The 24570-nt window shown below is 43.4% G+C and overlaps 1 protein-coding gene across 3 annotated transcripts in view; it reads left to right on the forward strand.

Annotated features, from left to right (window-relative positions):
- LOC130358323 (cyclic nucleotide-binding domain-containing protein 2-like) overlaps window positions 1-11639 on the forward strand; it is a 290442-nt gene extending 278803 nt beyond the window's left edge. For all 3 annotated transcript variants that reach the window (XM_056561430.1, XM_056561428.1, XM_056561429.1), the window contains one exon: window positions 10677-11639. In XM_056561430.1, coding sequence (XP_056417405.1) covers window positions 10677-10775 — 99 coding nt within the window. In that variant the 3' untranslated portion in view covers window positions 10776-11639. The remainder of the gene's footprint in view (window positions 1-10676) is intronic.
- Window positions 11640-24570: the final 12931 nt, after the last annotated feature.

The following is a 24570-nucleotide window of genomic DNA, read 5'->3' on the forward strand; positions in this document are numbered from 1 at the left end:
CTATTTATCTATCATCAATCTATCTCATATCTATCTATCCATCTAACATGTATCTACCGTATCTAGGACCAAAGTCTCCAAATCTCATCTTATTGAAGTAAATATTGGGCTCTTGTGGTTTCTCGTTCATTTCACGAGCGTATTTCGTAAGCAAATTTATACTTCATTAGTTGAATCTTCCCTTGTATTTCCCTTGCGATTGTCATCCTGGATAAATACCTTTAATATTCCAAACATAACCTATAACTAAGTCTGACTTCTCGTTCTGAGGAACCGTAGCCAGAAACTTTGTCAATCTCTGTTTTCATTTTTTTTTTATTTGATTAAACACCCAAATCCAATTGCGATCATTTAGCTGTAATATCACTGTGACGGTATGTTGGTGGGAGCGGGTTGTTTCCGTGCTCTCTCTTATCCTGATGGGGATGGGATGAGGGGGGGTTTGACGTGATGATTCTATTAAGCCTGACACCTGTCACTAGATTACAGACATTAAAGTTGATACCTGAAATGAGCCGCCAGTGCCTGAAACTTTGGAAATTAAGTTTTTGAAACATCATCACTAAACAAGATTTATCTGTAAAATATCGCTTCACGCCTGCAAACTTTACAGATTAACAGTCTGCATAATGATTGGAGAATATTTCTTATGGAATCAATCGCAGAGCTTCAGATCCAAGGCGGTTACTTCTATTGTAGCATTCCTTTTAAGAGGGTATGCAGATATAGGAAATAAACACGGCTGCTTTCTTTTAACACAGCACCACATCTGTCCATGGTTGGTATTGCAGCTCTGCTCTTTTAAATGGGCACTGCCAGATTAAAAAACTTTTAATATCTTGTATGTCTTGGCAAAATAATAACCTTTATCATATACTTCAGATACTTTTATCTTCTTTTGATAGAAATCATGGATTATTAAAAAAGACCACTAGGAGTCCTCAAAAATGCCAAAACACAAAACATATAGCTAAAATTTATATCTTTAGTATATCAAAATTACAAAAAGTCTTAAAAACAGAAATAAATCATTCAGGTTAGAGAGTCTCCAATATCAGAAGACTCTAATGGGTCAATCATCACTCCTTTATACCCAACACGTTTCCCCATACATAAATAGAGGTACGGTTCATCAGGGGTTATGAACAGAGACAGAAGTGGCGAAAAATTATTTTTCACAAGTTATGGAAACTGTCTACACTATTCCACTTCATATCACATGATGGTATACATAGCACAGAAAATGACATATATAAAGCACAAATATGGCACAAATAAAGCGCAAGCAAAGCAAAGCAGAGAAAAGATGATAACACGTTGTTCCAGTGGATCCAGCAATTTGTGAGTATCCTGAGGTTGAAGTCCCATCTCCGTCAAATAGACCAAGATTACATCAACAAATAGATGCAGGAAGGACATATGATAATAATGTCCATCCCTCTTTCAAAATGGCCTCCTCTACATAACATCTAAAAAACGGGCTAAGGTGAGCCACAGAACTTAAAGGGGTATTCCAGGCAAAAACTTTTTTTTATATATATATATCAACTGGCTCCAGAAAGTTAAACAGATTTGTAAATTACTTCTATTAAAAAATCTTAATCCTTTCAGTACTTATGAGCTTCTGAAGTTAAGATTGTTCTTTTCTGTCTAAGTGCTCTCTGATGACACCTGTCTCGGGAAACGCCCAGTTTAGAAGAGGTTTGCTGTGGGGATTTGCTTCTAAACTGGGCGTTTCCCGAGACACGTGTCTTCAGAGAGGACTTAGACAGAAAAGAATAACCTTAACTTCAGAAGCTCATAAGTACAGAAAGGATTAAGATTTTTTACTAGAAGTAATTACAAATCTGTTTAACATTCTGGAGCCAGTTGATATATATAAAACATTTTTTGCCTGGAATACCCCTCTAAGGGGAAATTTATCAAAACCTGTCCAGAGGAAAAGTAGGTGAGTTGCCCATAGCAACCAATCAGATCGCTTCTTTCATTTTTGCAAAAACCCCTGAGAAATGAAGAAGCGATCAGATTGGTTGCTATGGGCAACTCAGAAACTATTCCCCTAGACAGGTTTTGATAAATCTCCCTCTTAGTCCCTTATTATAATAGTGCAGAAACTATATAGGATGTCCGTAGCCTCCACATAATGTACCAGATAGTACTATATCACATAATGTACCATAATGTACCAGATAGTACTATATCACATTGACCACAGTTAGAGGTACGTCACTGCCCCACAATCGGGTGGCCACCATTCAGGATCATTGATATCCAGTGGTCAGGAACAAGAGAAAGTGGAAGTGGAGATCAGCCGGATTGTGGGGCAGTGACTTACCTCTAACTGTGGTCAATGTGATATAGTACTATCTGGTACATTATGTGGAAGTTACGGACATCGTATTTAATTTCTTCACTATTGTAATAAGGGACTAAGTTCTTTGGCTTATTTTGGCCCGTTTTTGAGATGTTATGTTTGGTTAAGAGACGGCAGTACAGTGGTCCCTCAACATACAATGGTAATCTCTTCCAAACGGACCATCATTTGTTGAAACCATTGTATGTTGAGGGATCCGTGCAATGTAAAGTATAGGAGAGTGGTCTGCAACCTGCGGACCTCCAGATGTTGCAAAACTACAACACCCAGCATGCTGGGAGTTGTAGTTTTGCAACATCTGGAGGTCCGCAGGTTGAAGACCACTGTTAGAGGAAGTTATACTCACCTGTCCCCACCGCTCCGGACCGTCACCGCTCGTCACCGCTGCCCGGGATGTCGCCGTCCATCGCTGTCGCCGCATCCACGGGGTGTCCCCGACGCTCCAGCAAGGCCTCTGCTTCCCCGGCATCCTCGCTCTCCATTGCTGCTCTCCGCCGCCGCCATCACGCCGCTACGCAAGCCGCTCCTATTGGATGACGGGATGACGTGCGCAGTGACGTGATGACGACGATGGAGAGTGCCGACGATGCAGGGATCCTGAAGAGGACGCGCCGGAGCCCCGAGGACAGGTAAGTGATCGTCAGTGGACCACACGGGGCACCGTAAACGGCTATCCGGTGGCAGCTGAAGCAGTCTGCGCTGCCGGATAGCCGTTTATGTGATGGCCCCGACATACAAAAGCATCGTATGTTGATCCTGCCTTCAACATGCTATGGCCTCTGAGAGGCCATCATATGTTGAAATGATCGTATGTCGGGGCCAGCGTAGGTCAGGGGGGTCACTGTATATATAAGCAAAGCCTACTAGTATTTACAGTGGGAAAATGAATGAGTTCCTTCTACTTTTTTCTATTCATTGTGAAGATGCAGTTGGAGACTGATAACGTAAGCAGTGGGGGCCATTATGAAAGAGGGATGGACATTATTATCATATGTCCTTCCTGCATCTATTTGTTGATGTAATCTTGGTCTATTTGACGGAGATGGGACTTCAACCTCAGGATACTCACACATTGCTGGATCCACTGGAACAACGTGCTATAATCTTTTCTCTGCTTTGCTTGCCAGCTATGCGCTTTATTTGTGCCATATTTGTGCTTTATATATGTCATTTTCTGTGCTATGTATACCATCATGTGATATAAAGTGGAATAGTGTAGACAGTTTCCATAACTTGTGAAAAAAATTTTTTCTCCACTTCTGTCTCTGTTCATAACCCCTGATGAACCGTACCTCTATTTATGTACGGGGAAACGCGTTGGGTATAAAGGAGTAGGGATTGGCCCATTAGAGTATTCTGATATTGGAGACTCTCTAACCTGAATGATTTATTTCTGTTTTTAAGACTTTTTGTAATTTTTATATAATAAAGATATACATTTTTAGCTATATGTTTTGGTATTGATGAGGTAGAATTTAGCTAAAGTGGACATGTGAGTCCAGTTTTTTCAGTGATTGATTTTGTTGAGATACCACTAGGAGTCCCCATACAATCTAGAACATAATCATAGGCGTGCGCACGGGGCGTGCTGGGTGTGCCCAGGCACACCCTAATCCAGTGGCGGTGCGGCCTGCACTGGGTGACACCAAAACGCTCCGCAGCACCCCCCATCTGTGCCCGACCGTCCTTCACCAGCCCAGACCCCCGCTCCCCCGCTGTGCGGTGCGCCTGTCCGTCAGGCGCACCGCACAGCGCTGCCTCCTACTCCTGTTTGTGCCCCGCCCCGCTCCGGCTCACCTTCAGTTGGTCCGGTCATGTGACGGCGCGTTACTGCCATCACATGACCATCAGGACGTCACGCTGTATTCAAGGACGCCGGCCCCAGAGCGTGACGTGACGGTACGCGGTTCGCAGGATTACCGCGCTGAGTGAGTGAATGTTATTTCAACCTGCCTACTGGGTCTGGGGGGAGGGGGTTAATCTGGGGGGTACTGCATTCCTACAGGGGGGGAGAGGGGGTTAAACTGTGGGGTACTACCATCCTACTGGGGGGGAGGGGGTCATCAGGGGGTACTACCTTCTAACAGGGTGGGGGGATAGGGTTAATCTGGGGGGTACTGCATTCCTACAGGGGGGGAGAGGGGGTTAAACTGGGGGGGTACTACCATCCTACTGGGGGGGAGGGGGTCATCAGGGGGGTACTACCTTCTAACAGGGTGGGGGGATAGGGTTAATCTGGGGGGTACTGCATTCCTTCAGGGGGGAGAGGGGGTTAAACTGGGGGGTACTACCATCCTACTGGGGGAGAGGGGGTCATCAGGGGGTACTACCTTCTAACAGGGTGGGGGGATAGGGTTAATCTGGGGGGTACTGCATTCCTACAGGGGGGGAGAGGGGGTTAAACTGGGGGGTACTACCATCCTACTGGGGGGGAGGGGGTCATCAGGGGGGTACTACCTTCTAACAGGGTGGGGGGGATAGGGTTAATCTGGGGGGTACTGCATTCCTACAGGGGGGAGGGGGTTAATCTGGGGCCCGAGTAGGCAGATAGTACCCCCAGATTAACCCCCTCCCCCCAGTAGGATGGTAGTACCCCCAGATTAACCCCCCCCCCAGTAAGAAGGTAGTACCCTCAAATTAACCCCCTCTTCCTGCCAGTAGGAAGGTAGCACCCCCAGATGCTGGTGGCCTCCATGTCTATTTTTCTTTTGTAGGGAACTGTACTACACCTAATGTGGCAAATTATACCGCACCTAATGTGGGGGAACATACTGCACCTAATGTGGGAACTATACTGCACCTAATGTGGGGAACTATACTGCCAACCTAATGTGGGGGAACTATACTGCACCTAATGTGGGGAACTATACTGCACCTAATGTGGGGAACTATACTGCACCTAATGTGGGGGAACTATACTGCACCTAATGTGGGGAACTATACTGCACCTAATGTGGGGGAACTATACTGCACCTAATGTGGGAAACTATACTGCACCTAATGCGGGGGAACTATACTGCACCTAATGTGGGGGAACTATACTGCCAGCCTAATGTGGGGGAACTGTACTGCACCTAATGTGGGGGAACTGTACTGCACCTAATGTGGGGGGAACTATACTGCACCTAATGTGGGGAATTATACTGCCAACCTAATGTGGGAAACTATACTGCCAACCTAATGTGGGGAAACTGTACTGCCAACCTAATGTGGGGAAACTGTACTGCACCTAATGTGGGGGAACTGTACTGCCAACCTAATGTGCGGAGACTTATACTGCACCTAATGTGGGGGAACTATACTGCACCTAATGTGGGGAACTATACTGCCAACCTAATGTGGGGAACTATACTGCCAACCTAATGTGGGAGAACTATACTGCACCTAATGTGGGGGAACTATACTGCACCTAATGTGGGGGAACTATACTGCACCTAATGTGGGGAACTATACTGCACCTAATGTGGGGGAACTATACTGCACCTAATGTGGGGAACTATACTCCACCTAATGTAGGAGAACTGTTCTGCACATAATATAGGGGAACTGTACTGCACATAATGTGGGGGAACTGTACTGCACTTAATGTAGGGGAACTGTACTGGTGCAGTACAGTTCCCCCACATTAGGTGCAGTACAGTTCCCCACATTAGGTGCAGTACAGTTCCCCCACATTAGGTGCAGTACAGTTCCCCCTCATTAGGTGCAGTACAGTTCCCCTTCATTAGGTGCAGTACAGTTCCCCCACATTAGGTGCAGTACAGTTCCCCCACATTAGGTGGCACCTAATGTGGGGGAACTGAACTGCACCTAATGTGGGGGAACTGTACTGCCAACCTAATGTGGGGGAACTGTATTGCAAACCTAATGTGGGGGAACTGTACTGCCAACCTAATGTGGTGGGACTTATACTGCACCTAATGTGGGGGAACTATACTGCACCTAATGTGGGGGAACTATACTGCACCTAATGTGGGGGAACTATACTGCACCTAATGTGGCGGGACTTATACTGCACCTAATGTGGGGGAACTATACTGCACCTAATGTGCGGGAACTGTACTGCACCTAATGTGGGGGGACTGTACTGCACCTAATGTGGGGGAACTATACTGCACCTAATGTGGGGGAACTATACTGCACCTAATGTGGCGGGACTTATACTGCACCTAATGTGGGGGAACTATACTGCACCTAATGTGGGGGAACTATACTAACTGTGTGCGTATATATATATATATACATATATATATATATATATACATATATATATACATATATATATATGCACGCGCGCAGCGTGAGTTTGTGCTTTAGGGTGCACACCCTAATGCAATAGGCTGCGCACGCCTATGAACATAATCCTGTCCGGCGGCAGCATCATCTTTGTCCCAGCTGAAGCACAGGTAGTCCGTCCTATGAGACTGCAGTTTTAAAACAGAGAGGAGGAGGTTTTAGAGAAGCTTCTTAAACCCACCCCTATGGTGTCTCCTGACTGGTCTGGGAGCTGTATGTCACATAATGCAAGCAGAGATTGGCTAACCTGGGGTCATGTGATCTTGCTGCTAGCTGAAAGGTATCCTGGGCTACCCTGACATCATCTCTGTGTTACTTTCTCATCCTATCATGCATTAAAGTTCCAAAATGCCTTTTTCATTGAGTCGCTTTTGCCCTAAAGTATTGAGCGAGACCAGATTCACCGAGCTCTGCTTACTCATTCCTACTGAGGATTATAAACCATGGGGGAAAGTCATCGGTAATATCATGGATGGCTTTGTAATTGGCTAACCCTGTTGGTTGCCCTGTAAGCCCTTGCAACTTTTGCAACTTTCACAAGACAAGATGTCTTTGACTCTGAGGTACACTTGGTGAGGTGTCTGTGGGGGGAAAGGTTAACTGTGATGGTCTATGCAACCGGAATACTCCAAACACAGATGTGACTTGCAACAGGGGTAAGCTTTACTGTAGCCCTCTGTATGAAATTTAGACTTCTCTGCTGTAGAAGACCTACACAGGTTGGAAAACTGGTCTAGTTACTTGAGAAGACTTTCCTCATAGTTAAGTGTGGCGCAGCTCCCTATTGCAGGGTGTACCCTAAAGTTGATCATAACATGATAACCATGCATAACTAACTGGCTGAAACCCCACAAAGAGGTAAATGTTTGTATAACAGTCCTTGCACAGCTTTTTCCCTCTTATGACTAGACAATTTTTACTCTCGAAGTAGGAACAGGATTTTTACAGATGATTACCCACTCAGTGTGACTATGGACATAAAAGCCACGTGCCATGATCACGGTGACAGACCCAGATCTGACTCAGGTTAGACTCTTCTTTGTTTACCCTTAAAGGGGTACTCCACCCCTAGACATCTTATGCTGTATCCAAAGGATAGGGGATAAGCTGTCTGATCTGCGGCACCCCAGACATCCCATGTACGGAGCGAACTTCGCTCTGTGCCGGATGTCTGGCGATGCGGACTGGAGGCTTGTGACGTCTCGGCCACACCCTGTTCGGGATTTCACGACCACGCCCCCTCAATGCAAGTCTATGGGAGGGGGCCTGACGGCATTGAGGGGGCGTGGCCGTGACATTACGAGCTGGGCTCCACCATGATGTCACAAGGGAGATAGCTGGGGTCCCCAGTGGCAGGACTCCAGCGATCAGACATCTTATCCCCTATCCTTTGGATTGGGGATAAGATGTCTAGGGGTGGAGTACCCCTTTAAATACATTTGGTTGTGGCTGTTCTTGGTATTGCAGCTCAGTCCCTTTTTCCTCGATTTGGAGTAGCAGTAACCTGCACACCAGGCGCAGCGTTCGGTCAGCTGAATGGCAGGAGGCCAGGTAGAGGACCCCCACAGAATGGCTCATCCTTAGGCTAGACCATCAACATTGTAGTCTCGGATCCATTATATTCTAGAGATGTTACTATTTTCCCTCGCAATATAAAAATCTGGAGTCCCATTTTCCAGGGAGAACATCTTTATTAGACCTACTTTCTGATGTACAGCTAATGCTCAGAGCACAAATACTCAGCTGTATCCTATGCTATAATTCTAGGTAAAGACATACTTACTTTTCATGTATAAATCTGATTTTATTTTACCCTCCAGAACTGACTAAGTTTATAACTATAGGAGGGAACATAAATTGAACATATGGTTCTCTGTGTTATAAAACATGATGAGTTTGGGCAAAGCTCATAGACCGCTCTTTCATAAGAAGTTTAAAGGTTCAGGCTACAAGTGGAAAATGGATAAGTAAGATGATAGGAAAGATGCATTGACCCTATATTGGAGTCGCAATAAAGAAGAGAGGCTATTACATCAATACCAGCTCCTTTGTGCAGTAAGAATCTTTACAGCCTTGATAGCCAGAAAACTGTTTTCATTTACCAGTCTTCAGTGTTGCTGCAGCTGTATGTGGTCTTATTTTTGTAGGACTATGCACTATAAATAATTGTACCATCTTAAAGGGGTACTCCGATGGATTTTTTTTTTTAATCAACTGGTGCCAGAATGTTAAATAGATCTGTAAATGACTTCTATTTGAAAATATTAACCCTTCCAGTACTTATCAGCTGCTGTATGCTCCAGAGGAAGTTGTGTAGTTCTTTCCAGTCTGACCACAGTGCTCTCTGCTGGCACCTCTGTCTGTGTCAGTTCCTGCCATGGACAGAGGTGGCAACAGAGAGCACTATGGTCAGACAGAAAATAAATTCAAAAAGAAAAGAACTTCGTCTGTAGTATACAGCAGCTAAGAAGTACTGGAACGATTAGGATTTTTAAATAGAAGTAATTTACAAATCTATTTAATTTTCTGGCACCAGTTGGTTTGAAAAAAAAATGTTACCTTTAAAAGTACCCCTTTAAAGGGAAAATTTGCTATACATATTTGTAGTCTCATCACTTAGATGTAAGTCTGTACTAGACACATGATTACTTTCCCTGTGCTCTAATGACACTGAGATGACTCTGCTAATCATGTCCTAGTCTGTACAGCAAATGATCAGTGTCAGATGGCAGGGAGCTCGACCACTGGAACCCTTTCGATCTCCTGCCTGGCTCCCCGGTTCTACCCATGCATGTAGCTGTGTCGACCACCACACGAAGCGGTGGTTGACATGGAAGAGTCAAAGATACACAAGTACAGTGCTTTGGCCCTCCCATAGAGATGCATGAAGGGCACAAGTAGAATGTCATTCAGGAGATTGCAGGGGTTCCAGTGGTCAGGCCCCCGCAATCTGACACTTTTCCCCTATTCAAAGGATACATTTTCCTAAGCTGAATAACCCTTTCATGATCTTGTGCTACTAGGGGGAAAAAAAATTCCCATCAATTCTGCACTCAGTGCTAAATTTTAGGCATTTTTGCAAATTTATTAAAAAGAAAAAACTGTAACTTTGCTAGAACATACAGTACATGTTCAAACCCTTTGCAAGGACACTTTAAAATTTGCTTTTGTGGCCTCTTGATCATCTTTGAGATTTTTCTCCACCTTGTAAATCATTCTCCAGCTTAGTGTCTGCCTGTTCAGTCCAGTGCATTTTCCCCATAACTAGGCATAGCAGAAAGGATTAAATTATGTCCTGTGATAGGCCAGAGAAGTAAGGGAAAGGAAGTCCATGTGTCAGTACTACTGGCAAACAGCCAAGTTCTGGTCTTGCCCCCTAAAATGGAGAAAGTGAGAAATACTTTAGCTGTGCACTGTGGAGGGGGCCCTCAGAAACTCAACAACTGTAGTAAGAGCACTAAAATCCCCTTGGTGGTAACAAAACCTTTCATGACATAGCTGTTTTACTAGCATTTTCCAAAAACAATGCTGGAGCGTCTTAACTTACAGTTTTAAGCTATTTTGTGCTGTTCTTCCTTTATTCCTTTGAAAAATTATGAACCAAAACCAATAGCATCAGTAGTAAGCAGATCCCGGCACTCACCAAATTGGATGCAGTAGCTGTAGTGTTTTTTCACATTTGGTCATAGTAGTGGTACAGACAGAACGCATTTCGGCACAGCAGGCCTCAGGCCTGCTGTGTCGAAACTCGTTCTGTCTGTACCACTACTACAACCTGGTGTGAATAAACACTACAGTTATTTCATCCAACTTGATGAGTGCCTGGATCTGTTTACTACTATCATAATAACTTTGAGTCCTGACCTCATATGAGACTCATGCTAGGCAGGGCCTTTTTTGTCTATTTTTGTTTTCTACTTTTGGGATACTCTATCTATATCACCTTATGTATGCTCATACAAAGGTCATGTAAAATATTATTAATATTTTTTTCTCTCTTTTCCAGATTCAGCCATACCCCTCCCGAGAGATGCTGCAGCAGAAAATGCAGGACCATATGAAATGGCAGTCATATAAGTCCCATCTTATCAGAAAGCAGCACTGATATCTCTGGTAGGGAATGCCGAGATAAGTCATGGCAGCTAAAGAATTCACTTCATGTCAATTGCGTTCAATTTCCCCAAATGGGCCCTTTCATTGTAGAACTGTGGGGTTGCGTCTACTTATTTCCCCTTGAGGTTACTATTTGAAGGAGGGGTTAGGGGTTTCTAAACCCACTTAGCCTACAACAAGCACAGGGACTATGATGACCAAATGGGCCAAGGAGTCTATGCATCTTGAAGGAGAGGTAACCAAGACTGAGCAACTTATTGATGACACAAGTGGCCTATGGTCCACTTTCCCGTTTTGGGCCTTTTGACCTCTTCCTGAATGCCCAGAATGCCCATGTGGTCAGTCGACCCTGCTGATATATTATTACTTTACATTATATTATATATTATGTTATATATATTCAATATGGATGTCTATGTTTTTAGTTTTTATATATGTCTTCACTATTTATCACAATAAAATATTTTAGGTCTCACTTTAACTTTTGTCCTATAGGATTGTTGCCTCTCTGTGTATAGTTTTGTACAGCTCTGGTTCATACCGTTATATAGGCTATGTTCATCACAATGGCTTGACTTAATTCACTTCCCTTAATTCACTTAATTTCCTGTGTATAATCTTATTATGAGAGACCGGTGGGACCGCTGTCTGTCCCTTAATGAAAATCCTCATGTGGAGGCAGGCTAATATTAGCACATCAAATGCCACATTTACTTTCCATTTCATGTATAATAGGATAAAGATGTTAAATGTTTGACTATGTCCCATATTGTGCTTGTTATTGAGGCTATATTAAACTACTCTCGACCATGGGACATTAACTTTGACCTCCATCCCCCCCCCCCCAAATCCTTATGCATTCTACTTAAAGTTATTTTGTTATTGCTCCAATTCATCTACAATGTAAAATGGAGAAACTTTTAAAATAGTATTCGTAAACGTTTCCCACTGTTTTGTGTCTACAGCTTCTTTTAAAACCTATGTGTTTCTATGGTAACAGACTACAGACAAACCCTATGTAGTCTGATCCTCCCTTCCTTTTCCCTAATATCTTGCTAAGTTACATCTGGCAGGTTAATGAGAATTAGAGGATTGGTTTTAAAGCTATGACTGCAAAATTTGACTACATGCGGCCTGTTTATAGTCTGTTCTGGTTTTTGACTTCCAAAAGGATTGGGTGGGTAAACATTGTAACATCTAGTGGAGCCTGCCTGTCCATTCAATTCTTCTATGTTCGTTCCCAATTATATTTACAAACTACATACTAATAGCTAAATGTAACAGGGGTGTCCGCCTTTGGTTCTGGCAGCAGCTCTAAACCCTCTTGTGTTCAACTGCGGCGTGGCTCATTGCTTTTTTTGCTTGTTTCCAGACTACCCCTTTGCTTAGTTATTTGGTACTGCATGACTTCCTTGTTCTGACTTGGCCTGTCTGACCTTGCTCTTTCTGTTTGTTTATCTGGTTTCTCTTTACATATATTTGCTTTGTGATATATTCCCTGGTTAACCCTTTCCCCCTGACCTAAGTACAGGTGTGTTTTTGTGTTTGACCTCACTACCATCACCCAGTTGGGGGTGGTCTGTTTTAAAGAGGTTGTGAGTGATCTCAGGGCTGCAGGGCTTCCCTATGTGACACTAAATATCAACATTTCCTATACACCTACAAAGAAGATTAAAACGTAAAGGTGTTTATCTATCTGGGACATTTATGGCATACCCAGAGGATAAGTAATAAATGTCATCCTTTGGGATCTTGCTTATGTTGAGATCAAGAGCTCCCAAGCCCCTTCCGGCCTGTTTGCAGCCAACAGAGTTGGTCAGGATATCGAAACCAGTCAAGCCGTTTCTTATTCAATTTTCACAACTGACTTGAATTCACCAACACCTGTGGAGCTCTAGGAGAGTGGGAATTGCCCTGCAAACACCCTTCTGTTACCATGACAGGGCTGGGGAGCACCACAAGGCCCAACCTGCCACAGACACAGTCTTCTCAGCTATCAACCAGTTATGCTTCCCGGTTACTGTAGCAAAACTTGGCCCTATAACGGGAGCCAGTTTTTCTAATGCACCTCTGAGCTATTGCATTTAGGAATTTCGTTTAACAGCTTCATATTGATAAGTGACCTTTATTTCATGGACCAGCTCCATAATAATTTTTGACTGGCTCCATGGGATATATATCGCCAGAACCCTTTTTGTATCCATTTGTATCAGGTAACTATTATTGTCTCATTATTGCTCCTTTTTCATTCCCCAGTTGTGCAACATTGTGGAAAATCTAATTTTACACCAAATAAATTCAGTGTACTAATGGAGCATAATCCTGATCACGGCAGCCGGAGCCGACCGCCTTTCCCTTGTAGTTGTTAGTTCAAATCTATATCACAGTTGGCTGTGCAGATATCCTCCTGAGAAATTTATTGACACGGAGACATAAAAGGAAACCAGGCTGAGTCTGTCACTCATAATTTACCTCCATCTGGCCGTACTTTTCGCCGGTATCGCATATCCTTTACAGCTTTGGAGGTCAGCGTACCTGGTCCTCAGAAGGATTAATCATATATTCCGAGACATCCGCAAAACATCTGCGAACAATCCAGGTACTTCTCATCAGAAATCTAATATGACATATGGGGGCCCGCGTGTGTAGGTGGCTGATAGGGCAGAGAAAAAGTCTTAATCCTCTGATTAGGTGTGACACAGAGATGTCTCCTAATGGTAGCACACAGATGTTGAAGGCTACGAGGTTTGCTAAGAAGTAAAGTTTATTAGACAGAAGGCAATAAACAGGCATGCCAACCGACCTGGATTTTTTGGGAGTCACCCAACTTTTATGCCCCATGACAAAGTAGACATCCTCATTAACAATTTTTTTTTTACTATGATTCCTTTACCAGTATTACAGAAATGAGGCTGGACAGCACAGAGTTAAATTTCAGCATTGTCTTCCTCTGTGGTTCCCAGTAATTGCTCTGTGGTGGCCCAGCGCTGGCCGTACCAGCTGCTGCACAGAGCAGGATTCAGGTGGCTGCAGTCCTGGAGGCCCTACTCTCTTGTATTGTTTGCATTGCCTTGTATTCTTGTATTGCAAACACTCTAGGTTGTTGCAGAGAACATAGAGTTTACTTTTGCAGAGTGAGAATGCATTGCTTTGCAGAACATGTTAGAGGGGTACTCCGACCCTAGGCATCCTATCCCCTATCCAAAGGATAGGGCATAAGATGTCTGATGCCGCTGGGGACCCCCACGATCTCCTTGCTGCATCCGGTGTTCATTTAGAGTGTCGGGTGCAGCGCCGGAGGCTTGTGACGTCACAGTCACGCCCCCCCCCCCTCAATGCAAGTCTATGGGAAGGGTCATGATGGCTGTCATGCCCCCTCCCATTGACTTGCATTGAGGAAGCATGGCCGTGACGTCACATGGTCCTTTGGATAGGGGATAAGATGTCTAAGGGTGGAGTACACCTTTAAGACAACAGAGTGTGGTTACATGTCCAGCCCTTAGCCAGTCAAAGTACTTGTAGCTTCTGAGCCCGATGCAAAATTTGGAACAGGGCCCCATGTGCCAATTGTATTACTGGTCTCTTAGAGGGCAGATGTGCCTTGGGGCCCCCTTATGCAACAGGGCCTCGGTGCAACCTCTGCTACCTCTGCACCCTTGCTTTTACCTCTTTGCCTGGGATAGGAGACGTGACCTTTCCTCTAGTAAGTGTAGTATGATTCTCACCTCATGGTGCTCAGCAACTCCTGCTACAACATAAGAAATCTGCCACATGGTGAGCCCCAGGTGTAGCTACCATCAAGCACACCTCCATGGTGTGGTCATTATTTCACCAAGTATATATGCATTTTGCCTAGCAAGTCCTGCTGTAAGGATACATCACACCAGAAACCAGAAGTAAGGGGTCACACAGAAGGGAATTCATTGCACATATCCACTGGGTTACATTTTATCTCAGTTTCTGGTCCAGCGCCACACCAAACCATTGGAAAACTTCTTCTGGATGCTCCAGCAGGAATGGGTTAAAGGGTGTTCATAAAGTAGTAAGTGGAGGATGGTCTACTATGGCTCACCCCTGTGAGGATCTTAACAGTCTACCCAAGTATTTCGGACATCCTAACTAGTGGAATACTCAAGCCATCTGTTCCAGTAGAACTAGAGGAGCCAGCATAGCACAACAACTAAATGGGATTGTGACTAGTGCCACAAAAAGTAAAGGGGATTATGACTAGTGACAATTCTCTGCCGCACCATAAGTAACCGTGTACTACTAAGAACTGTTCCAAGTTCAAGTTGCATGATATTGTACTGTTGCCAGAAGATTATTTCAGTGCTGCTCTATCTCCTTATACCAACAAGCTGCCATTAGGCCTTTACTAAAGAAGATCTATTAACTCAAACATTTATTTAAACACATGAAAAAGGCGTCTCACACAAGGTACAGTCTTCATTATAGAAAGTGTTTGTATCTCCATCTGTGGTCATTATTGCCTCAGTCCTTGGCCCAGGAAGCTACCATCCTTGGAGTTTGGAGGTTAACACTACCCTGGCGTCATGAACTCTACTTTAGTCACAGCACCTCACCATTACTGGACACATGCCATCGCCTCAAGTAGCCTACCACAGAACTATAGGAAAACATTCTCTGGAATGGGTCACAGCAATGTCCATACAGTAGTAAGTGGAGAGAAGTTTATACAGTCTACCACGGCTCCTCCCTGTGAGGATCTTCACAGTCTGCCTAAGTATTTTGGACATCCAAGCTAGTGCAATGACAAAGCCATCTATTCCAATAGAACTAGAGGAGCCAGCATAGCAAAAAAGTAAAGGAGATTGTGACTAGTACCATAAAAAGTAAAGGGGATTGTGACTAGTACCATAAAAAGTAAAGGGTATTTAGACTAGTGACCATATTCTGCCGCTCCAAGTAACCGAATACTACCAAGAACTGTTCCAAGTTCAAGTTGCATGATATTGTACTGTTGCCAGAAGTTTATTTCAGCGCTGTTCTATCTCCTTATACCAACAAGCTGCCATTAGGCCTTTACTGAAGGAGATCTATTAATTCAAACATTTATTTAAACACATGACAAATGCGTCTCGCACAAGGTACAGTCTTCATTATACAAAGTGTTTGCATTTCAATCTGTGGTCAGAGCTGATAATTATGCAAATCCATCCAATTAATCCAGATGAAACGTTCAGGTACAGAAGACAAATTTGTTGTGAAACTCTTCCATTGCGTCTTGGCCAACGGTTTATGTTTCTGCTGCTTCTACTGTTGTGTTTTCAGGTTTGAAATGTGTATTTTCAAGGATAGCCAGTCAATAATATTCAATAATACATCTATTAAATGTTTTCTTTTCCATATAAATTATACATGGATTTATTTTCTTATTTGTTAACATTGATCACCCCACACAGGTTATTTATTTAGTAGAGACACCAGATTAATAATAAATGTCTTCTCCAGTTTTATCTTTTTAAAACACTGCTGTATTTCTATGGAGGCTTTGTTATTCATGTGCTGCTTCATACTGTTATGCGGCTTAACTATGTTTTGGTCAAGTTGTATCAGGCAAACAAATTACTAAGCAGTAATGTATTCCTGTTCATATTTAAAGGGGTAGTCCAGAGACCAGAATTTACCAGATACATATTCTCTATCCACAGGATTGGGATGCTTACCTGATCATGGGGGTCCTGTACGGGGCCGCATCTACTTACCTGTCCTTGGCACGTCCAGCCCCCACCTTTCCAAATGAGCCCAAGTGACGTCCCGTTCAGCCAATCACCAGCTGTGGCTGGGCATTATTGCGGCCGGTGATTGGCTGAGTTGGCCATCATGGAAGATGGGGCCCCATACGGGAGATCATGGGGGATCCATGTGGCTAGACCTTCCCCTGCGATCAAATACTTATCCCCTATCCTGTATCCAATGCAAGCTGTGTAGGGAGAAAAAAGGGAGTGGACCCAGGAACAAGGCCGGCTATAGCCATAGGAAGAGTAGGCAGCTGCTTAGAGCGCACCCTGGTTCCTATGTGACTACAATGCAGTGACATCCAATGACTCACAGGGGACGTCTTCTCTGTTCGGAGTCATCATTTCTTTCTCATCCAGTCAGGGCCATTATGGCAACTTCTCCCAGCTGTAACTTATCTCCACAGAATATGTTAGACAAACATGTAAGGCTCTGCACTGTAGCAGCAACATTCCTCACCCATTCCATCAATTTTACCACAAATGGTTATAATGCTCCCATTTGTGCCCCATACAGTATTAGTGCCCCTCAAACAGTAGTTACCCTCTAATATTGCTCCAATGCTGAAGTTCCCTACATAGTAGTTGCGCCACCTAAAGTGCCCCCAAACAGTAATTACCCCCCAATAGTGGTCCCACAGAGTTTTTGGTGCTTAATAGTGCTCCTACAGTAATAAGATCTGCCAATAATGCCACTGGAAATAGATAGCCCTCAAACATTGTCCCCTAAAGTAATTAGAGCCCTCAGTATCGTTCCCCTCCCCCCCCCCCAAAGTCAACAGCCTCCAGAAATTCCCCCAATAGTTCCCTCCACAGTAGACATAGCCCTGAAATAATGCACCCACAAGAATTAGATCTGCAAATATATTTAGATCCTCCAATAGCATCCCTTGAACAGCTCTCCAAATAGTGCACACCATAGCAGTTTAAACCTACAATAAAGTCCCTCATAGTACTGTTACTTTGTATAACCACAGATATTTTCTCTTGGCTTCCGACTATACCTGTTGTTCTGTACCCTTCTATTTGCTCATGTTTGACCCAGTTTGTCCGGAATTTTCAACTCTCGATCCTGTTGCCTATTGATTAAGCAAAGACTCTGAACCAAACTTTGGCCTATACGTGGACTACTCTCTGCTTGACCATCGCAAAGCCATCTCTTACCTTATACCAGGACTCCTAGAGGTGGCAATCCTTGCCTGAAGATCCTTGTAGAAGGGTGAAATATGGAATACCAAGGGCAAACTTAGACGACACCTTCAGGAGAGGCCACAAGCCAAACCAGTCAGGTGGTACAGTGGGTCCATACCTAATGGTCATTACACATTATTTCCCCATGTTATCCTCTGTTGGGAAAGGGCCTGGAGGCCTCTTTTTTTTTTTTTTTTTAGAAGCCGGTGGGTTCAGACTAATTATTTTTAATAATCATAATCACCAAAAAGAAGATGGCTCTAAGATCTGTTACCTATGGCTACCATAATAATCACCACCAAAAAATAGGCCACAAGATAATAATAAGTATAAAACACATTATTAATTCAACTGTATTAAATATAAATAAAAAATGCACACAATGTTTAAAATGAGAGATAGGCAAAGCAAAAATCAGAATAGAAAAAATGAGGGGTATACTCAAGAACAATATACATATATATTAGGGGACACATATGTAATCATTTGGAAAACAGTACATATCACAAAGGAAAGCTGCATAAAGCAAGCAAACAAGGAATAAAAAGCACTGTGAACCAAATAGAAATGAATGCAGGACTAAACAGTAACTGACTGTACAACCTGTAACGAGATACCTCACCTCCAGCCCCAAACGCACGTTTTGCACTACGCTTCATCAGGGGGAATGTGTATACCCATGCCTCCTGAAGAAGCGAAGGGCGAAAACATGCGTTTGGGCCTGGAGGTGAGGGGGCTGGAAGGGAGGTATACAAATGCCCCCTGAAGAAGCGAAGGGCAAAAACGTGCGTTTGGGGCTGGGGGTAAGGTGGCTGGAGGTGAGGTATACACACGCCCCTGAAGAAGCCAATGGCGAATACGTGCGTTTGGGGCTGGAGGTGAGGTATCTTGTTACAGGGTGTACAGTCTGTACTGTTTAGTCCTGCATTTATTTCTGTTTGGTTCACAGTGCTTTTTATTCCTTGTTTGTTTGCTTCATGCAGCTTTCCTTTGTGATATGTACTGTTTTCCAAATGATTACATCTGTGTCCCCTAATACATATGTATATTGTTCTCGAGTATTCCCCTCATTTTTGCTATTCTGATGTCTGCTTTGCCTATCACTCATTTTAAACATTGTGTGTATTTTTAATATATGTTTAATAAAGTTGAATTAATAATGTGTATTATACTTATTGTTATCTTGTGGCCTATTTTTTGGTAATTATTTTTAATGTGTATGGAGGTCTGTAGTTGATAACATTTACACAATAGAAAATCCTAAAATCGTCCTGACGTTGAAAAACTTTGACTCCTAGCATGCCCGGACAGCCAACGGCTGTCCGCGCATGCTGGGAGTTGAAGTTTTGCAACATCAGGAGGGCCACAGTTTCAGACCATTGCTCTAGAATATCGTTGAATGATATAGATAACCTGCAACTGTTTAAAGGGGTACTCTGGTGGAAAACGTTTTTTTTTTTTTTTTAAATCAACTGGTGCCAGGAAGTTAAACAGATTTGTAAATTACGTCTATTAAAAAAATCTTAATCCTTCTAGTACTTACTAGCGGCTGTATACTACAGAGGAAATGCTTTTCTTTTTGGATTTCTCTTCTGTCATAACCACAGTGCTCTCTGCTGACCTCTGCTGTCCATTTTAGGAACTGTCCAGAGCAGGAGAAAATCCCCATAGAAAACATATGCTGCTCTGGACAGTTCCTAAAATGGACAGCAGAGGTCAGCAGAGAGCACTGTGGTTATGACAGAAGAGAAATCCAAAAAGAAAAGCATTTCCTCTGCAGTATACAGCCCCTAAAAAGTACTGGAAGGATTAAGATTTTTTAATAGAAGTAATTTACAAATCTTTTAACTTTCTGGCACAGGTTGATTTAAAAAAAAAAAAAAAAAAAAGTTTTCCACCAGAGTACCCCTTTAAGGAGTTGTCCGGCCATGTTTCCTTTTAATATGTGTTCCGGTCTGGTCTCCACTGCGGTACACTTCATTATTACTTCCGCCGACCTGCTGTGCAGACAGCATAGAGATCAGCTGACAAGTGGTCATACCCTGTCTGTATGGCCTGTAAGCGGCAGTAGTGAAGAAGAGAACTGAGTGATTGGGAGACGAGCAGGGAAGGGGGCCGGGCCTGGAGACAGGGACACATATTAACAAAAAATTTCCTGGCCCGACTAACCCTTTAAGCCAATAGGATCTTACAGATCAAAATGGCTGTATACTGTATATACTGTATATAAAAAAAAAAAAAAAAAGAAGAAAAAGGACATGCAATTCAGCCTCAAAGGGTTATCCCCCATAAGGTGACGTTATTAAAGCGCAACTGTCATGACATTTTAGTGTAATAACCTGCACACAGCCTTTGTACTGTGTGCAGGTGTTGTGTACAGCAATTATTTTACCTCATATTTGCAGGCTTTCGTGACGCTAAAAAGTGCTTTTAATTAAAGCCACTGACCGTCGGATAGGCGTGGTGCGAGGTACGCGATGCCCCACCACCGCCATGCCCACCCACACGCCCACTTTGTATCTCAGTGCTGGGACCGCTGTGTGATTGACACACAGGTCCCAGCGCATGCGCCCTTCAACTAATGTAACGTGCGCGCTGCTGCGTGTCATCCAGTAAGCGCTCGCTTCTCCAGCAAGTGCTCGCTCCTGCGCTATCTGCACCGAGCCCTGCGCAGGCGCACTAAGGAGGACGACGGCGGCAGAAGCGAGCGCTTGCTGGATGACACTCAGCAGTGCGCACGTTACATTAGTTGAAGGGCGCATGCGCTGGGACCTGTGTGTCAATCACACAGTGATCCCAGCACTGAGATACAAAGTGGGCGTGTGGGTGGGCGTGGCGGTGGCGGGGCATCGCATACTGCGCACCACGCCTATTCGACCATCAGTGGCTTTGATTAAAAGCGCTTTTTAGCTTCCTGAAAGCCTGTAAATATGCGGTAAAATAATTGCTGTACCCAACACCTGCACAGAGTACAAAGGCTGTGTGCAGGTTATTACACTAAAATGTCATGACAGTTGCACTTTAATTGCCTGCCAGACAGTAATGGACATGCTTAGGAAGGATCTGTGCTTGTCTTGGGGCTAAATGGCTATGCTGTAACAGTACAATAATCCTGAGGCTATCTTTTTGTAAACTGGCTATTTCCTGTTGAAGTTCGTTCTTCTAAACGACAAGTCCCATGATTCCTTGTTTTCAAGTGTGAGGTAACTTTTATCCCTCCCACACATCAGCCATTTCACCCATTGAAACACACCTGTGATACTTTCGATGCAATAGACCAGCGTTTTCTGAAATTGGTGACTCCATCTGTTGTAAAACTACAATTCTTTCAGAATGATCTCCCTCCCACCCAGTGGTCGCTCCAGTCATTGAAGCACAGACAGGTTCCCTCTGAACACCTGACTAGTGATCTAATGTCTCGGGTTGTACTGCAACCTGGAAAAACCTGAGACGACACTCATTTTGTATGCTGCAAAAAATAAACATCGGGGCAAAAATCACAGAATTGTGAGACCACAATGAAACACAGGTACAGACACTATATTATGAACTACACTAACTTTACAGCCCCCTGTAGCATAGTCAAATAAAAAAAAAATCACGGAATACCCCTTTAATACCTCGGCTACATGATCAATATTTTTGAAAACTTCACCGCAAGCAAAATCTAATACTAAAGCAGCAATAATATTTATGAGAGTTCTATCTGCTAAATGGCTGTAGCTTACACGTTGCCAATGATTTTCCCCGTGCCGTCCCGGCTTAGTGATATACGCCAGATTGTGCCATCATTCATCTCGCAGGGTGTTTGTTTACTGATTTATGACATAGTGCATCGCCATTTATCACCTTAAGTATTTGATAGCTGAAGTTTCCATTTAAGATATGTAAAACAAATGCAAGACATAACTACAAATTTAATTTGCTCCACAATCTATCTTTATTACAACACTCACATCCAACATGGAGTTTTTTTTTTTTTTTCTCTTTTTCGGAGGATGCATTAATTCCAGTAAGTATTACTATGCTGCGTTTTACCTTAAATGGATTTGCAGAAATGGAACAATGTGGGGGCGCAACATAATTCGATTTATCAGACTCAAAATCATAGAGCAGATGTAAGTTGTGAGCAATCCTTGGGAATATAAAGTATTAGACATAATGAATACTTGTAAACGCCAACAGTGACCCACAGGATGAGGCTAAGTTCTGACCCATCAGGGGTACATGGTAGTGCCCTAGAGGGAGGGGCATTGGTGTTGTTGAAACTGTACTTTACTATTCTTCTAAAAACAGAATTGAAGAAACATTTTGTTTTATTCCAGCACAGATGCATTCATGAATTTCATTACTGTAACTAGGTCATATGATCACCAGTATGACTCTCACCCAGTTTTCGTATTTAATGTGTGTTAGAGGAAGTGGACAATGCTGGGTCAGCTGCCTTCCTGTAAGCTTCAGGATGACATTATCATCTAAAAGAGTGCTCCCGCTATTTCCTCTATCTGTATACTGCTGCTGCTATCTCTAAGGGATCAGGATATATAGTAGTTATAAATGTCCCCTCCCAGCTTTTTCTGTATACTGCTGCCACTATCTCTATGGGATCAGGATATAAAGTAGTGAAACACCTTCCCTCCCAGCTTTATCTGTATACTGCTGCTATCTATATGGGATCAGTATTAGTTATACATCTCCCCTCCCAGCTCTATCTGTATACTGCTGCTGCTACTATCTCTATGGAACCAGGATATAAAGTAGTTATACACCTCCCCTCCAGCTCTGTCGGTATACTGCTAATATATCTATGGAATCAGGATATATATAGTTGTTATACACCTCCCCACCAGCTCTACCTGGTTCCTGCTGCTGCTATATTCATGGTATCAGGAAATATAGCAGTTATACACCTCCCCTTCCCAGCTCTATCTGTATATTGTAGCTGCTATCGTTATGGCATCAGGATGTATAGTAGTTATACACCTCCCCTCCAGCTCTATCTGTATACTGCTGTTATCCCTATGGCATCAGAATATATAGTAGTTATACACCTCCCCTTCCCAGCTCTACCCACATACTGCTGCTGCTATCTCTATGAGATCAGGATACATATAGTAGTTGTACACTTCCCTCAAGCTCTATCTGTATACTGCTGCTATCCCTATGGCATCAGGATATATAGTAGTTATACACCTACCTTCCCAGCTCTATCTGTATACTGCTGTTGCTATATTTATGGGACCCAGATATACAGTAGTTATACACCTTCCCTGGGGCTGTGTTTACACATTGCATTTTTTTTGCTGCATTTTTTATGTGTCATTTGTCATTCCACGATTTTGGAAAAGCATAGCAAAAAATAGCCAAAAGGCTGTACAAACACATCAAAACTGCACAAAATGTGAACTGAACCCAACCCACTTATGAGTTTAATGAGTTCTCCTGGGTGACCTTTAGCATTAGCAGCCTAATTAAATGACCAGGTGCAGTGATTAAACTCCGAACACTCTTTCTGCACAGCGAGCGGATTTCTGGGAAACTTAGGCAGCATTACAGAATCACATCAGTGATGGAACTGTATACCAACATGGAACCTTTCCCATGCCTGTCACATCAGCTTAAACAGGTGAGCACATGGCATGTGAGGTATCTATGCCTTGCGCTCAGTTACTTTCACTGAGCCAGAATCAGAATGCCCGACCCAACTAATATATACCTCCTGGAGGTAAGTGAATGATGTTAAATGCATTGCAACTTAGGGCACCACGGAGACTACATACAGGGGCAGGGATGCCTGTCAAATGGCATCTGTCCCTGTTCCTGAACACTGAAGGAAATGCTGGGTACTTGAGGCCTCGTCTTATGGAACATGCTGAAATTCACACATATAAGGTATACCTGTGAAGAAACCTTGTAATAGAAAAAAACTGCCACTAGGTGGCTCTGTTCTGTTCCCTGCTGCAATTAATACAGTAAGTTTGGTCTCCTCCCAGCCTGGTGAGAGACAAAACTCAGGAAGTGCTTCTCTGCACGGAGCTTGATTGATAACTGCACAGAAAGTGAAAGCTCCACAGATTCTCACAGAAAGCTGCACAGACTGCAGCAGGAGAACCTCACTGATAGCAACACAAACTGAAAGAGGCACAGAGCTTGATGTCTTCTATTCATCACAGCATTACAACGATGTGAGGGTGGAAGTGGTCCCCCGGCAGGCTTCAATGATGTCATGCCTGCTGGGAAACGCCCACTTTCTCCTGCTGAGAAATTGCAAGAAGAATGGTATGATACACAGCTTTATAAAGCTCTGAATTTTTTTTTTCTAAGGGTGGGAGGGGTGTTAGGAGTAGTTAGGGAACATAGCCTGAGTTAGTTTAGAACAGTTTATATGGTGACAGATACTTTTCAATCCCTACATGATATTGTGATTACTTACACTATGTGAAACCATAGGACAGATACTATTTGCATGGCCCAAATTTTTTGGGCAGATCCACCATTACTGTGTTTTATCCATGTACCCTAATGGAGCACATGAAATACGATCGTCCTTGTGTGAACTCCCTTTATACATTTCTCCTTGAGGATTCCGGCTGTTCTGTATCAGTAGTTAAATTTTTTCGGTATTTCTGCTCCAATCCCATAATCAGATCCTCATAATACTCTCGGTTCGCCGGTAATACGCTTACGTTTGTGTTTACTGTTTAGCCGCATATTCCACATGATAATCCAGTTTGAGCACAAATGTCAATATTGCAGCGTTGTAGAGCAAATGAAATGTAATGATATTTTTCACTTAACCTTGGTTCCATCTTGCAGATTTAGCACTAATTGAAATTG

The sequence above is a fragment of the Hyla sarda genome, chromosome 2 (genome assembly GCF_029499605.1).
Source record: "Hyla sarda isolate aHylSar1 chromosome 2, aHylSar1.hap1, whole genome shotgun sequence".
NCBI classification, from domain to species: Eukaryota; Metazoa; Chordata; class Amphibia; order Anura; family Hylidae; genus Hyla; species Hyla sarda.